We start from the raw sequence: 17,078 nt of genomic DNA, 5'->3' as shown, positions 1-17,078 counted from the left end.
GCAGAGCAGTAGAGATTGTACGCATGGACTTAGCGAGGCATTCGTCAAGGTTCCGCATGATAGATTGGTTAGTAAGGTTAGGTCACATGGGATCCAGGGATAGCTAGTAAAAAGTGAGGTCTGCAGATGCTGGAGATCAGAGCTGAAAATGTGTTGCTGGTTAAAGCACAACAGGTTAGGCAGCATCCAAGGAACAGGAAATTCGATGTTTCAGGCCTGATGAAGGGCTCTGGCCAGAAACGTCGAATTTCCTGTTCCTTGGATGCTGCCTAACCTGCTGTGCTTTAACGAGCAACACATTTTCAGCTCCAGGGATAGCTAGCCAATTGGATACAAGATTAGCTTGAAGTTAGGAAACAGAGGGTGGTGGTGAAGGTTTGTTGTTCAGACCGGAGGCCTATGACCAGTGGTGTCTCTCAAGGATCATTGCTGGATCCACTGCTGTTCATCGCTTACACAAACGGTTTGGATTAGAAGATTGGAGGCATGGTCAGTAAATTTGTGGACAACACCAAAATTAGCAGCATAAGAGGACAACAGAGGTTATCTAAGGGTACAATAGGATCTTGACCAACTGGACCAGTGGGTTGAGAAAAAGCAGATGAAGTATAAAGCAGATTAATACGAGGTGTTGCATTTTGATAAGACAAACCATGGGAAGGCTGACACAATTAATGGTAGAGCCCTGGAGAGTGTTGTCGAACAGAGAGACCTAAGGGTGCAGGTGCACAGTTCCTTGAAAGTGGCATCACAGGTAGACAGGGTGATGAAGGTAGTGCTTGCCTTTATCAGTCAGACTATTGAGCGCAAGAGTTGTGATATCATGTTACATCTGTATAAAACATTGACAAGGCCACATTTGGCAGAATTTGGGTCAATTCTGGTTACTCTGCTATAGGAAGTATAGGTTAAAGTCAAAAGGGTGAAAAAACAATTTACAAGGATATTACCAAAATACGAAAGTTTTAATTAAGGCTGGATAGGTGGGACTCTTTTTTTCCCTTGAGGCATATGAGAGGTGACTTCATACAAGCTTATGAAATCATGAGGGACATAGATAAGGTGAATAACCAAGGTCTTTACACAAGATAGGGCAGTTCAAAACTAGAGGGCATAGGTTTAAGGTGAGAGGGGAAAGATTTTAAAGGAACCTGACGGGCAACTTTTTCATAAAAAGGGTGGTATGTGTATGGAACAAGCTGCCAGAGGAAATGATAGAGGCATTACAATTACAACATTTAAGACATTTGGACAGGTATATGAATAGGAAAGGTTTTGAAGAATATGGGCCAAACACAGCCAAATGAGACGAGTTCATTTTGTGACAAGTTGGGCCTGCTTCCACGTTAGGAGAAAGTGAGGACTGCAGATGCTGGAGATCAGAGCAGAAAAATGTGTTGCTGGAAAAGCACAGCAGGTCAGGCAGCACCCAAGGAGCAGGAGAATCGATGTTTTGGGCATGAGTCCTTCTTCAGGAATGAGGAAGGTGTGCCAAGCAGGCTAAGATAAAAGGTAGGGAGGAGGGACTTGAGGGAGGGGTGCTGGGAATGTGATGGGTGGAAGGAGGTTAAGGTGAGGGTGATAGGCCGTCATTTCCACCACCTCCAAACAGACCCCACCACCAATGATATATTTCCCTCCCCTCCCCTATCAGCATTCCTGAAAGGCCACACCCCCCACCAACCCAACCTCCACTCCCAGCACCTTCCCCTGCAACCGCAAGAAATGCAAAACTTGCGCCCACACTTCCCCCCTCAATTCCCTCCAAGGCCCCAAGGGATCCTTCCATATCTGTCACAAATTCACCTGCACCTCCACATACATCATTTACTGCATCCGCTGCACCCGATGTGGCTTCCTCTACATTGGGGAGACAGGCCGCCTACTTGCGGAATGTTTCAGAGATCACCTCTGGGACACCCGCACCAACCAACCCAACTGCCCCGTGGCTGAACACTTTAATTCCCCCTCCCACTCCACCAGGGACACGCAGGTCCTTGGCCTCCTCCATCGCCAGATCATGGCAACACGACGCCTGGAGGAAGAGCGCCTCATCTTCCGTCTATGAACCCTCCAACCACAAGGGATGAATGCAGATTTCTCCAGCTTCTTCATTTCCCCTCCCCCAACCTTATCTCAGTCCCAACCCTCGGACTCAGCACCGCCTCCTTGACCTGCAATCTTCTTCCCGACCTCTCCGCCCCCACCCCCTCTCCGGCCTATCACCCTCATCTTAGCCTCCTTCCAACTATCGCATTCCCAATGCCGCTCCCCCAAGTCCCTCCTCCCTACCTTTTATCTTAGCCTGCTTTGCACACCTTCCTCATTCCTGAAGGGCTTATGCCCGAAACGTCGATTCTCCTGCTCTTTGGATGCTGCCTGACTCGCTGCACTGTTCCAGCCACACATTTTTCAGCCCTGTTTCCATGCTGTATGACTATGACTATAATCAATTTCAAACTACTTCATTATAAGGACACTAAAGATGCTGGACATCTGTTAATACAAGTTTAAGGTCTGGGGATGCCAGAAGCCAGTCTCTTCTGTGTTATATTCCATCACACACATTTTCCTTTTGCTCTTTTTTCCATCCCTCCCTTTTCACTTTTGCTTAACTGGCTTAAAAAAGCCATTTATATCTAGAAGAATCTCCAATGTGAGGGGATTCCATGATGACAGTTCTATAGATCCTATACCATACAACAGCCATGCTTCATGTTTAACAGCAGATGAACCAAGACAAGGCAATCCAGAATAAGTTTAAACAAAAATCAAGAAAGAAAATTGCAAGTAATCAAGTGGCTGAGGGGAACGTGTGGACAGCCAATGCTTTGTTTCCAATCAGGGATGCCCTCCCTAATCATGCTGGCCTCCAAGTGATATGATTCAATCTGATGAATTTACATAAGGACCTAATTATACCTCCTCAACCATTCCTAATGTGCCCAATTCTTAATCTGGTTGCGTACCTAAGAGATTAGTCAAATCAACCACTAAGTACAGTACTTTTAATACAATAAGATTTCCTAAAGTATCTTTAATGAACCCAATTAAAGCAAGCTTCACACGAAGCCATATTGAGAAAAGAGGAGGAAAATTGTTGAAAATTTTAAAATGCAGTTTGAGGAAACGATGTCGAGCTTTGGAGAGATTTACGGACTGAGTTCCAAAGGCAATAAGATATATAAACAGAACTTGGCTATCAGCCCATCGAGTTTGCTCCACTTTGGTTGGTATGTTTCTCAACTCTTGCCTGCTACCTTTAACCCTTGATCCCCTTACCAATCAAGGACTTTTCTATTTCTGCCTTGAATACACTCAATGACTTGGGCTCCACAATCCTCTGTGGCAATGAGTTCCACAAATAACCACCCTCTGACTATGTCCTAAAGAGCCATTACTGAGGCTGTGTCCTTGAGTCAGAGCCTTTCAGACTAATGGAAACATCTCAATGTCCACTCTATTGAGGCCCCTCAGTATTCCGCATATTTCAATCAGATTCCCCCTCATTCTTTTAAACTCCATTGAATACAGATCCAAAGTCCTCAACTGCTCCTCATATGATGAGCCCTTCATTCCTGGGATCATTCTTGTAAACCTCCTTTGGTCTCCTCCAATGCCAGCACCTCCTTCCTCAGATATTGCTCTCAATATTCCAAATGTAGTCTGACCAGACCCTTATACAGCCTCAGAAGCACATTTCTGCTCTTGCATTCTAGCCCTTTTGCAATGAATGCTAATATTGCATTTGCCTTCACAACTGCCAAGTGGAACTGCACATCAAACTTAAAAGCATCTTGGACTAGCATCTTAAGTGCTTCAGATTTCTGAGGCCTTTCCCCACTTAAAAAATAGTCTATGCCTCTTCTTCCAACCAAAGAGCAGAACCTCATACTTTTCCACATTGTATTCTATATGCCACTTCTTTGTCCACTCTCCTGTGCAGGTCCTTCTGCAGCTTCCAGATTCTTCAATATTACTTGTCCATCCTTCTATCTTTGTATTCTGAAACATTAGTAACAATACACTCATTTCCTTCGTCCAGATAGTTAAATGTATAACTATGAATAGTTGTGGGCACGACACTGACTCCCAAGGGGGCTACTAAACACTGGCTGCCATCCTGAAAAAGACTCCTTTATCCATGTTTTCTGCCAGTCAGCCAATCTTCTATCCATGCCAGTACCTTGCCCCTAGCACCTTGGGCTCTTAACTAATTTAACAGTCTCCTGCATACCATCTTGTCAAAGGCCTTCTGGAAATCCAAACAGAATGCTCATTGGCTCACCTTTATCTAACTTACTCATTACTTCCTCAAAGAATTCTAAAAGATTTGTCAGACATTACTTCTCTTGACAAAGCCGTGTTAACTTAGGTCTATTTTACTAGGCACTTCCTAGTACTCTGAAATCGCATCCTTAATAATGCACTCTTAAACCTTGACAATACCCAAGGTCAGGCTGACTGGCCTGTGGCTTCCTGTCTTCTGCCTCCATCCCTTCTTAAACAGGGGTGTCATACATAGCTCCCAGTCCTCTGGAACCCTCCCTGATTCCAGTGATTCCTGAAAAATGACCACTAATCCCAACTATCTCCTTCAGAACTCTGGGTGTGGACAATCTGATCGGGGCGATTTATCCACCTTTAGACTTTTCCAATTCCCCAGGACCTTCCCTTTGGTGATGACCACTACATTCACTTCTGTCCCCTGACTCTCAGTTCTGGTATGCTGCTGGTGTCTTGCACTGTGAAAACTGATGCGAAGTACCTATTCAGTTCCTCTGCTATTTCAATATTCCCCATTACCACTTCCTCGGCCTCATTTTCCAGTGGAGGAATGTCCACCCTAGCGCCTCTCTTACCTATTAGATATCAAAAGAAAAGGATTACAATCCGCTTTTACATTACTAGATACCTTACCCTCTTTTTCATCTGCCCTCTTATTGCTTTCCTAGTTATTTTCTGTTGGTTCTTAAAAGGCTTCCCACTAATCTTCACCACATTGTATGCTTTCTCGTTGCTTTTATGCGGTCCTTGACATTCCTTCGTATTCTTCTTCTTCCTTGGGATGAATTGCTGCTGTGCCTCCCAAACTCCCCCCAAAAACCTCCTGCCATTGTTGCTCCACCATGCTATGATCCCCTTCCAATCAACTCTGTCCAGCACCTCCCTCATGTCTTTGGAGTTGCCTTTGCTCAATTCTAGAACCACTGCATCCAATTCCAGCTCTCAAACTGCAGGGTGAATTTTATCAGATTATGGTTACTGCCCCTTAGAGGTTCCTTCACCTTAAGCTCCCTAATCAAGTCTGCCTCATTATATATCAAATCCTTCAACTCCTGTTCCCTGGTAGACTCTGCCACAAACTGCTCTAAAAAAACCTAAAGGAATAGCTGACCATAGTGTAGCTCGTAAAAGTAGGGATGCATTGGATGTCAGAATTAGAGTGCAGTAAGTTACACAGATAATAAATGGAGGGGAAAGTGAGGTCTGCAGATGCTGGAGATCAGAGCTGAAAATGCTCAGCAGGTCAAGCAGCATCCAAGGAACAGGAAATTCGACGTTTCGGGCATAAGCCTCAATTCCTGAAGAAGGGCTTATGCCCGAAACGTCGAATTTCCTGTTCCTTGGACGCTGCCTGACCTGCTGCGCTTTTCCAGCAACACATTTTCAGCTAAGAAATGGAGGGGCAATGGAGCTATTTGAAAACTGAGAATCTTAACATTAAATTGCTGAACTGGGCACCAAAGAAAGAAAAAGATGAGTTAGGATGTGGACAGAAAAAGTTTGATGAGCTTATGTTCATTAAGGACAGCCAGAAACAAATAGAAGAAATTAGTCTAAATGCAAGTTGAAAAAATATCAGAGTCTGAATCCACAAAGCAGTTTTTCACTGGTTGAACATAAATGTTTACTTTCAATTAATTCAATTTTCTTTACAGCTTTGGATAGGCTCATGCACTTTACAACTATTAAAGTGTGGATTAAGACACAAACAAGGGTGCTTGCTTGTCAGGTAGCTGGCTTTCTTTTACAAACTAGTAACTGGTCAGAGCAACAGGACATTGTTGTTTTACTCAGGACATGCTGCTCAGTCTCTCAAAAGGGGGTGATCAGAAAATAGCTATGAGTTGGGTTCAAATTTTCAGGGGAAGAGGAACATGACAGATTGCAGAAATGTTAGAACCAAGGAAGGGAAGATTTTTTGCAAAATATTCATTCTTCGGATCTGAACCTTGCTCGCAAGGTCAGCATTAATTGTCCACTCCTGTCTGCTCGGGAAAAGGTGTTAGCTGTTTCTTGAACTGTAGCAATTCAGTTGGTCCATCCACAATATAGATAAAAGGAGAGTGTTCCAGGATTTTGACTCAGAAGTATAATTCCAAGTCAAAGTGTCAAGAGACGCGAATTCACTGTCAAAGCAACCTTGGTGAGTTGCCAGGGCATTTTCTAGATGGTACAATGCCCTCATCACTCTATACTTGTGTGGTAGGAGGGAATATTTAAGGTTGTAGTTGGAGTGCCTAAAAAGAAGGTTGCTCCATTTCAGATGATTTCCAGCTTCTAGAGAATTGTTGGAACTTCACTTGTCAAAGCAAGAGGAGTGCATTTCATCACATTCCTGATGTATAGATGCTAGTTGGTTAGTTCTAACAAACTTTTTTGTTCATAAATGAATGCGAGAGTGTGTCAAAATTGTCACGTCAATACAATTTAGAACAAAACATTGGCAGTGTGGTTTGAACTACACTTTCAGTCAATTAAACATAACGGCAAAAACTTCATACTAGTAACTATAAAGGAAATTGAAAGAAAACTATGTTCTATTCTTGCAAATGGTTAAATAGTAGAACTTATAAAATAGAGCTATTAAGCACATTTCTGTAATTCATAGCCTTCAACTTTGCTGATAATTAATATAACAAGTCAGAGGCAGGGAACTTCTGTCCACTCAAAAGTTAGAGGGGAACTTCATAATTTACAATGCAAGTCAACAAACTGGACGCAAAGCTGCACAAGTGTACCGCTTACCCTTTCTCCAAAGGAACAGGCCATTGCATCCCTCAAATCTGTTCTGTCATTCAACTAAATTACAACTAATCAGTACCTCAACTCCATTCACCAGCCTTGATCCGTAACACTTAAAATACTCGCCTAACAGAACATACCTGTCCTCCTTAATGACACTGACAAACTGAGCATCTGTTTTCTCCCGGATCTGCTTGGAGCGTAGTGGAAGCAGTCCATCCAGCTGCCTCTCACTCTGCAGCATTTCAAACAGTGATGTCTGGCTGTTGTTTAACTTTTCTTCCTCTGGGGGACTTAGTAGGCCATTTTGGGTCTTCAGACTTCGTCCTGCTGATGGTGCCTACATGAGAGAAAAGGTTCCATGACCTCACCACTTCACAGAACAGACAGACTTTTAGATGGTGTTACACAGCTAATCTGTGCTTTAATAAACTTTAGTAAATGCACCCAATGTGAAAATATGAATTATACTAAAGATGCTGAAAACATTAAATATATTATAAGGAAATGGTCTTGATTACAATTTGTAATCAATGCTTAGGAAATAATCTTAATAATCCAAACAATTCTAGCTCCAGATGGGGGGAAAAAAAGCCATTGTTGAAATGTTTCCACCTTTTACTCAGGAGTTAAAGTCAAATTGGCAGTACAGAAATAGGCCTTTGTACCAAGTACCTCTGAATGTGAGCATTGTTTATGTTTCACCTGAGCTTCCTCCTTTAACATCATCTAACCTATGATCATATCATTAAATTATTTTCTCCATATATTTAGCCAACTTCCCCATAAACTTATTACAAGCCATTACACAAACCATTAACTAAGATATTCCACACACCACAAGCTTAAGGCAGTGTGGTATTACCATTGAGTCAAAACCTAAATTCAGGTGGCAAATTACATAACTGGATACAAAACGTAATAATCAATTCAATTTTTTTAAAATATTTTTTATTTTGTGCAACATTTGCTATTCACCATAACAATTCTGTAATGCTGTGATAAAGGGCCTACATTTGTTTTGGATTGATACCTTGGCATTTTTACGCTCATCTTGACAACCATTCTGTGCAGCAGTTTCCTCTGTACTGGCACTGGATCCAGGAATGAGCATTATACTACAGGATGGACACACGGGCTGAAAAACAAAATACAGGATACGGATTAAAATGAATATACATTTTAAACCTATTTTTGAAATCAACTAGGAAACCAGATTCTGGATTAGTGATGCTGGAAGAGTACAGCAGTTCAGTCCGAGGAGAAGTAAAATTGACGTTTCGGGCAAAAGCCCTTCACCAGGAATAAAGGCAGGAGCCTGAAGCGTGGAGAGATAAGCTAGAGGAGGGTGGGGTGGGGAGAAAGTAGCATAGAGTACAATAGGTGAGTGGGGGAGGGGATGAAGGTGATAGGTCAGGGGCACAGGGAGGGTGGAGTGGATAGGTGGAAAAGAAGATAGGCAGGTAGGACAAGTCATGCCCATTGTTCATTGCTCATATATTTTTTCTGGACTCAGATCACACATCATATCTGAACTATTGTTTCTTAGTAAACTACACAGTACGTTCTTGGCTGTCTTTTTAAACAAAGCACAACTCCCAAACTCAATCTAACCCTTACAAATAGGACAACCAACTAGCTAGATGGATCCAGTGTACACTATTTGTTTCCTTTCCTTATAAAATTCCAAAGGAGATAACTACAGGGAGGTGAAGCATGTGCTGGCGATGATTTTCAAACAATCCCTTTACACTGGAAAGATTCCATCAGGTTGGAAGGTAGCAATGTGACAGCTGAAAGAGATAGAAAATCAGGAACTACAGATAAGTTAGCCCGAGTTAATGGACAAGTGCTGGATTATTATCAATAAGGAGGTTTTACTATGATTGAGTGCACTATATGATCAGAAGTATCTACGTGATTTTCTCAAAGGGAGATCATGTAACAGATGTATTGGAGGTTTTTGAGGATCTAACTAATAGGTAGCAAGCAACCAGTAGATCTAGAATACCCTCGATTCCCAAAAAGCATTCAGTAACGTGCCAATGACTTTACAGATAAGATGAGGATGTTTGCAGCTAGGGATAGAAGGTAATGTAACGACAGTCTTACTAGAATATAGGGCTGCTCTTTCATTAGAGATAGCTTAAGCCACCACCAGGTGTCTAAGGGTGACCATGCCTCAGGCAAGGGGAGAGATTGAGGAGGAGACACCTTCACGGAAACCTCAGAAGATGCAGGAATTAAATCCATGCTGTTGACATCACTCTCCTTCACAAATCAGCAGAGGTGGGGTTAAGGAATAGATATTTTCAGGTTTGTAAGCGGTGATTGATGGAATGTTGCAGGAATGAATGCTACACTTCAGTTATATATACTCACGAACTGGGAAAAGGGACTGAGTGTAATATATCCAAGTCTGCCAATAATAAAAAGCCGTGCAAGAATGTAAGACACGGAGATTTCAAAAAGAATTAGGCTAAATGAGCAGGCAACAAGGTAGCAGATGGGATATAATATATAAAGTGTTATGCTATTTATTCTGGTTGTAAGAATAGAAAAGCAGACTATTTAAAAAGCACGAAATTTGATGCTCAGAGAAACTTGAGCATACTCATAAGGAACAAAGGTAGCACGCAATTATGGCAAGCAATTACTAAGGCAGATTATATGTTGGTCTTTACTGTAAGTGAATTGAAGCACAGGAATAATCTTGTAACAATTACAGGACCTTGGAGAGGCTGCACATAGGTGCAATTCTGATTGCCATATTTAAAGCAACTATACTGCAGATGTCACCCACAAGTCAACAGTTAGAAGCCTTGAAAAATCCTTTCGAAACAGAGATTAACTTATATACCAAGTATATAAAAGTGAAGTACAGGCATGAGTATTCGGATACAATACGATGTTAAACTCCAATGCAGCCAGTGTTGCCTGCTTGATGCTGTATGCTTACTGTAGCATGCTATGGTTGAAAAGGGGATCCACTTATATGCCAAATATATGTAAAAACATTTTCGTGGCTAGAAAACTTGGGATTGTCTAACATGCTGCAATTCAAAGTACATGCTTTGGAGGCAATGTAACAAAAGTTAATTAGACGAGTGCCTAACAAAAGGGCTGTCCAACGAGACAGGCAAAGAAAAATGGGTTCATATTCTCTGGAATTCACAAGAACAAGAGGTTATTTAATGAAGCTACAAGATTGCTAAGAGTGGCCTTGTGTCAGAATGGCACCGTCCCTGCCTTTGGTCCAGAAAGCCATCAATCTTGAGGAGTGTCTTACAATGTCCCGGTTGATTTAAAACAAAAACTATTAGGAAGTCTCATGGCGCAGTACCTCTGAGCCAAATGGCCTGGGTTTAGGACCCACCTGCTCCAAGGTTGTCATTACTTGCCTAAACAGGTTGATTTAAAAAAATCTACAACATTCTGAAGAGGGCTCTTGTGGCTCAGTTTTACTTACCCAGACATGCCACAGTATGCCTGAGTTAGTTGGTTAAAAATATCTGCAAAATTCTGAAAGTTTACAGTATTATGACTGGGAAATCTAAACCATGGCAGCACAGTCTCACGATTTAAAAACATTTAGGACGGAGATGAGTTATTTTTTAAAAACTCTTCTTTTTAAATTTACTTCTGGGATGTAGGCTTCTCTGGCTAAGCTAACCATTTTTTTGCTCATCCCTAATTGCCCAGAGGGCAGTTAAGACTCAACCACATTGTCGTAGGTCTGGAGTTACATGTAGGTCAGACCAGATGAGATGCCAGTGACAGATTTCCTTCCCTTAAAGGATATTAGTGAACCAGATAGGTTTTTCTGACAATCAACAATTGTTTTGCTGGACATTAGATGCATTGTCCAGGGCACAATCCTCCATCAAAGATGATGGCTGAACTCCTCACCAAAGTTTGTTTGCTCCGACATTTGTTTTCCTTTTTTTTCTCATTTTTTGCTCTCTCTTTTAGGTGTTTGGTGTTCGGTCATGGCAACTGCAGCAGCTGGGGGACTTTAACAGTCAGCCACAAAGCAACCGGTTCTGGTTGGTGGCAATGTGATTTACATGTAGGCCAGACCAGACAAGACAAGATGGCAGTTTCCCTCCCAAAAGGACATTAGTGATCCAGATGAGCTTTTCCTGACAGTTGACAATGGATTCGTGGACATCAATAAACTTAATAATAGTTTTTTTTTAACTGATTCAAATTCCACCGTCTGCTGTTCGATAGTTGTTGTATTGGCTTCAATTTTCCCAAATTCACCAGATTTGAGAAAGGTTCAATTAGTTTGGAAAATTATAAATTTTTAAAGTCTGGTTGAAGATTTGTAGCTCGGGTGTCCGTTGTTGTGGTTCTGTTCGCCGAGCTGGAAGTTTTTGCTGCAAACGTTTCATTCCCTGGCTAGGGAACATCATCAGTGCTATTGGAGCCTCCTGTGAAGCGCTGCTTTGATGTTTCTTCCGGTATTTATAGTGGTTTGTTCTTGCCGCTTCCGGGTGTCAGTTTCGGCTGTAGTGGTTTGTATATGAGGTCCAGGTCAATGTGTCTGTTAATGGAGTTTGTGGATGAATGCCATGCCTCTAGGAATTCCCTGGCTGTTCTCTGTCTGGCTTGTCCTATGATGATAGTGTTTTCCCAGTCAAATTCATGTTCCTGGTTGTCTGAGTGTATGGCTACTAGGGATAGCTGGTCGTGTCGTTTTGTGGCTAGCTGATGTTCATGGATGCGGATTGTTAGCTGTCTTCCTGTTTGTCCTATATAGTGTTTTGTGCAGTGCTTGCATGGTATTTTGTAAACTACGCTAGTTTGGCTCATGCTGGCTATTGGGTCCTTTGTTCTAGTGAGTTGTTGTCTGAGTGTGGAAGTTGGTTTGTGTGCTGTTATGAGTCCTAAGGGTCGCAGTAGTCTGGCTATCAGTTCTGAGACGCTCCTGACGTATGGTAGTGTAGCTAGTCCTTTTGGTTGTGGCATGTCCTTGTTCCGTGGTCTATCTCTTAGGCATCTGGTGATAAAGTTGCGTGGGTATCCGTTTTTGGCGAATACCTTGTATAGGTGTTCCTCTTCCTCTTTTCGCAGTTCTGGTGTACTGCAGTGTGTTGTGGCCCTTTTGAATAGTGTCCTGATGCAGCTTCGTTTGTGTGTGTTGGGGTGGTTACTTTCATAGTTAAGGACTTGGTCTGTGTGTGTTGGTTTCCTGTGTACCCTTGTGGTGAATTCTCCGTTGGGTGTTCTCTCTACTAACACATCTAGGAATGGGAGTTGGCTATCCTTTTCCTCTTCTCTCGTGAATCGTATTCCTGTGAGTGTGGCGTTGATGATTCGGTGTGTTTTTTCTATTTCTGTGTTTTTGATGATTACAAAGGTGTCATCGATGTATCTGATCCAGAGTTTGGGTTGGATTTGTGGTAGGGCTGTATGTTCTAACCTTTGCATAACTGCCTCTGCTATGAGTCCCGAGATTGGTGATCCCATGGGTGTTCCGTTGATTTGTTTGTATATCTGATTGTTGAATGTAAAGTGTGTGGTGAGGCACAGGTCTAGTAGTTTAAGTATGCCGTCCTTGTTGATAGGTTCGGCCTCCTGTGTTCTGTTGTGTATGTCCAGTAGGTTGGCTATTGTTTCTCTGGCTAGGGTTTTGTCAATTGATGTGAACAGTGCCGTCACTTAAAGAGAATATAATGAGAATTCAAACGGATGTAGATAGGGTGAGCAATCAAAGGTTTGGCAAAACACAAAATGATGTAGAAAAATGTAAAATTGTCCACTTTTGCAGGAAGAATTTAAAAAGCATATTTCTTAAACAGTGGGAGACTGCAGAGCTCAGAGATGCACAGGGATCTGGGGGCTTTAATGCACAAAAAGTTCAATATGCCAACATAGCAATTAGAGAATTGGAAAAGTTAATAGAATGCTAATGCTCACTGCGTGGGGATTTCAATACAGCTTCAAGCGGACTCAAATTATTTGCATTTGCACAGCTCACAGGATCTTCCAATCAGAGGCCAGTGTTTGCTGCTCATTAGCAAAAGCAGTTTCTGATTAATGAAACTGCTTGTAGAAGCTTCTGGTTCTCCTGCCTGTATTTGGAACACCAGCATAGCAGGTCAGTTCGGACCCCCTTGGAAGGGCGCATTGTGATTCGTCAGCCAATTGTTGTAGGTAGCAGTGGGAGTGAAAGCTTAGGGTGGTGAATGGGGTGTTGATCAAACCAACCATTTTGTCCGAGTTAGCATTTCAATTCATGATCTGCCCTCCCTGCCCCTCAAGACTTGGAGCTATCGCAGTCATACTTCTCCAAACTTGTTCTAATGCATTTCTATTTTGTTATTAGAATGACCTCATCACTGATTTGATTCCTTCCCCATGATCTTCAACTCAACTTTCTCTCTCATTTCCTACCTTTTAGCTCAGTTTTCCAGAGACAGATTGGATTGACTCCAATATGACTGGTAATTGACTTTCTTGGTCTGTCTGGCTTAGTTGTCAAACCAAGTCTTCAGGGAGTACGATTGGTATGTTTTAATTTCATATTGTGAATCTGTACACATATTAAATGATTTGTATATGTAAAAGGCTTGTGTAGAAACAAAACTAATGTTCTAACTAGATGAGTTTTCACTGGGTAAGATTTCCTATTTAATATCACCTTATCCTTGGAGATCCTGGTAACAGCCAAAATTATACACAAGGAGGCCATCAAAAAGATCACATGGCTTTTGTTTGTTACACAGAATATGCAGTTTGACATCAACAGACACAACTCACTCAAATATCAACTTAGGCAACTTTTCAAAAGTAAAAATCCCCATTTGGAACTATTCCAAAATACATATCAAAATGGGGTGTGCAGCTAGCTTGATTACTATTTTCTAAAACTTGGCCCTAACTGATTTCTAGCATTTCACCTTGAAGTATAATCTCTCAGTTAACTTATTCCATTTTAAACAAATTCTCACTGCCAAATTTTAGATATGCTCATTATGATGGAAACGTTTATACTGAATAGGAAGATTTATCTAAAGAGCCCTTCTACAAAAGCAAACTTTCACTGATCCAACTAAAATAACCAAACATCTCAAGACACTTTGCAAAGAGATAAATTTGGATTAACATCATGATGAGATGCTTATTGAGAAGAAACAAAGACAGAAATTGCAGGAAAAACACTCCAGGTCTGGCAGCATCTGTGGAAATAAATCAGAGTTAACTTTTCAGGTCCAGTGACCCTTCTTCAGAAGGGATTGTAGTTAGGAAAAAGTTTGGGAGGGGTTGGGGGGGGGAAATAAAGAAAAAGGTGGCGGGGGGTAAACGACAGGTGGAGATTGAGCTCAGAGACAGCAAAACAGTTCAGCAGACAAAGGAATTGGTCAAGGTCAGCCTGGCAGTCTCAATGAATAAAAACCAAAAGAACTGCAGTTGTTAGAAATCAGAAATAAAACCAGAAATTGCCAGAAAAGCTCAATGTCTGGCAGCATCTGTGAAGAAATCAGTGTTAACGTTTCAGATCCAGTGACCCTTCCTCAGAACTGATGACAACTAGTAAAATGTTGATTTTTATGCAGAAGGTGGTGGAGATAGAGCCTAAAGAGAGAATAAATGTTGGACAGACAAATAAGGATAACAATCAGGCTATATGAATAAATAGCTATTATTAGTGACTGATAAATAACAGCTTTGCACCACCCTTGGGTTGGGGATTGGATATGGAAGGAGCTGCTCACGTACTAAAATCATTGAACTCAATATTGAGTGCAGAAGGCTGCAGGGCACCCAAGGGGAAAATGAGGTGTTGTTCTTCCAGCTTGTGCTTCCTTGACTGCAGCACCACAGCAGGCCAGAGACAGAGACATTGGCCACAGAACCAGAAGCTCAGGATCATTTTTCTTAGATTAGATTACTTACAGTGTGGAAACAGGCCCTTCGGCCCAACAAGTCCACACCAACCCTCCAAAGAGCAACCCACCCAGACCCATTCCCCTACATTTACCCCTTCACCTAACACTACGGGCAGTTTAGCATGGCCAATTCACCTAACCTGCACATTTTTGGACTGTGGGAGGAAACCAGAGCACCCGGAGGAAACCCACGCAGACAGGGGGACAATGTGCAAACTTCACACAGACAGTAGCCTGAGGCAGGATTTGATTTGCAGATAGAACATAGGTATTCTGTTTCGCTGTTGCGCACTCTGCACTTCGTCTGCCCAATGTAGAGGAGACTGCATTAAGAGCAGCAGTTTACAGTCGACTAGATTAAGAGATTTGAAGGTAAATCACTGCTCCACCTGGAAGGTGAGCTTGGGATCTTGAATAGTGAGGTAGGAACTAAAAAGGCAGGTGTTAAACCATCTGCAATTGCATGGGATGGTGCTGTAGGGGTGTGGGAAGATGTTGGGAAATGGACCAAATTATCCTGCAGGGAGCAATCCCTGTGGAGGGCTGACAAGGGAGGAGGTGGGAATGTTCATCTGGTGGTACCATCCCATTAGAGGTGATGGAAATGCTATCCTTTGGATGTGACTGCTAGTGGGACAGTAAATGAGGACAAGGGGGACCCCATCGCTGTTATGGGAGGGAAAGAAAAGGGTGAGGGCTGAAGTGCAGAAGATGGACCAGACATGACTAAGGCCTTGTCAACCATGGCAGTCAGGAATCCTCAACTGGGGAAGAAGGTGGACTTTTCAGAGGCTCCCTTGTCAAAGTTAGCATCAGAACAGCTGTGATGGAAACAAAGGAACAGGGAGAATGGAACAGAGTCTTGACAGGATGCAGGATGTGAGGGTGCATAGTCATGGTAACTGTGGGAGTCAGTGAGTTTGTAGTGGATATTGGTGGCCAGCCTACCCCAAAAATATCAATGGAAATGAGGAGTCGGAGACGAACCAGGCGAAGGTGAGAGCAGGATGGAAATTGGAAGCAAAATTGATAATTGTTTCCAACACTGAATTGGGGGGGGAACAGAGGGGGAGAGAGCGCGAGAGAGAGAGCGCGAGAGTGTGAGAGAGAGAGAGAGTGTGAGAGAGAGAGAGTGTGAGAGAGAGAGAGTGTGAGAGAGAGAGAGAGTGAGAGAGAGAGAGAGAGAGTGAGAGAGAGAGAGAGAGAGTGAGAGAGAGAGAGAGTGAGAGAGAGAGAGAGAGAGTGTGAGAGAGAGAGAGTGTGAGAGAGAGAGAGAGAGAGTGTGTGGGGGAGAGAGAGAGAGAGAGAGAGAGTGTGGGAGAGAGAGAGAGAGAGAGAGTGTGGGAGAGAGAGAGAGTGAGAGAGTGAGAGAGAGAGTGAGAGAGAGAGAGAGAGAGTGAGAGTGAGAGTGAGAGTGAGAGAGAGAGAGAGAGAGAGAGACAGTGTGGGGGAGAGAGAGAGAGAGAGAGAGAGTGTGAGAGAGAGTGAGAGAGAGAGAGAGAGAGAGAGTGTGAGAGAGAGAGTGTGTGAGAGAGAGAGTGAGAGAGAGAGAGTGAGAGAGAGAGAGTGTGAGAGAGAGTGTGAGAGAGAGTGTGAGAGAGAGTGTGAGAGAGAGTGTGAGAGAGAGTGTGAGAGAGAGTGTGAGAGAGAGTGTGAGAGAGAGTGTGAGAGAGAGTGTGAGAGAGAGTGGAGAGAGAGTGTGAGAGAGAGTGTGAGAGAGAGTGTGAGAGAGAGTGTGAGAGAGAGTGTGAGAGAGAGTGTGAGAGAGAGTGTGAGAGAGAGTGTGGGAGAGAGAGAGTGTGGGAGAGAGAGAGTGTGGGAGAGAGAGAGTGTGGGAGAGAGAGAGTGTGGGAGAGAGAGAGTGTGAGAGAGAGTGAGAGAGAGAGAGAGAGTGTGAGAGAGAGAGAGTGTGAGAGAGAGAGAGAGTGTGGGAGAGAGAGAGAGTGTGGGAGAGAGAGAGAGAGAGTGTGGGAGAGAGAGTGTGAGAGAGAGAGAGTGAGAGAGAGAGAGAGGGAGAGAGAGTGAGAGAGAGAGTGTGGGGGAGAGAGAGAGTGAGAGTGTGAGAGAGAGTGAGAGAGCGAGAGAGAGAGAGAGAGTGTGAGAGAGAGTGTGAGAGAGAGTCGTGAGAGAGAGAGAGAGAGAGAGAGAGAG

At 43.0% G+C, this 17,078-nt stretch overlaps 1 protein-coding gene across 2 annotated transcripts in view; it reads right to left on the bottom strand.

Moving 5' to 3' along the window:
- The window catches only part of adcy9 (adenylate cyclase 9), a 173,005-nt gene that overhangs the window by 42,568 nt on the left and 113,359 nt on the right, over positions 1–17,078 (bottom strand). For both annotated transcript variants that reach the window (XM_060840646.1, XM_060840648.1), the window contains exons 3-4: positions 8,063–8,167; positions 7,170–7,369 (exon numbers count right to left, since the gene is read on the bottom strand). In XM_060840646.1, the coding sequence (XP_060696629.1) occupies positions 7,170–7,369; positions 8,063–8,167 (305 nt within the window). The remainder of the gene's footprint in view (positions 1–7,169; positions 7,370–8,062; positions 8,168–17,078) is intronic.

The sequence above is a fragment of the Hemiscyllium ocellatum genome, chromosome 20 (genome assembly GCF_020745735.1).
Source record: "Hemiscyllium ocellatum isolate sHemOce1 chromosome 20, sHemOce1.pat.X.cur, whole genome shotgun sequence".
Classification (NCBI taxonomy): domain Eukaryota; kingdom Metazoa; phylum Chordata; class Chondrichthyes; order Orectolobiformes; family Hemiscylliidae; genus Hemiscyllium; species Hemiscyllium ocellatum.
The sequence above is the reverse complement of the archived record's forward strand: the minus strand, read 5'-3'. Positions and strand labels throughout refer to the sequence as shown.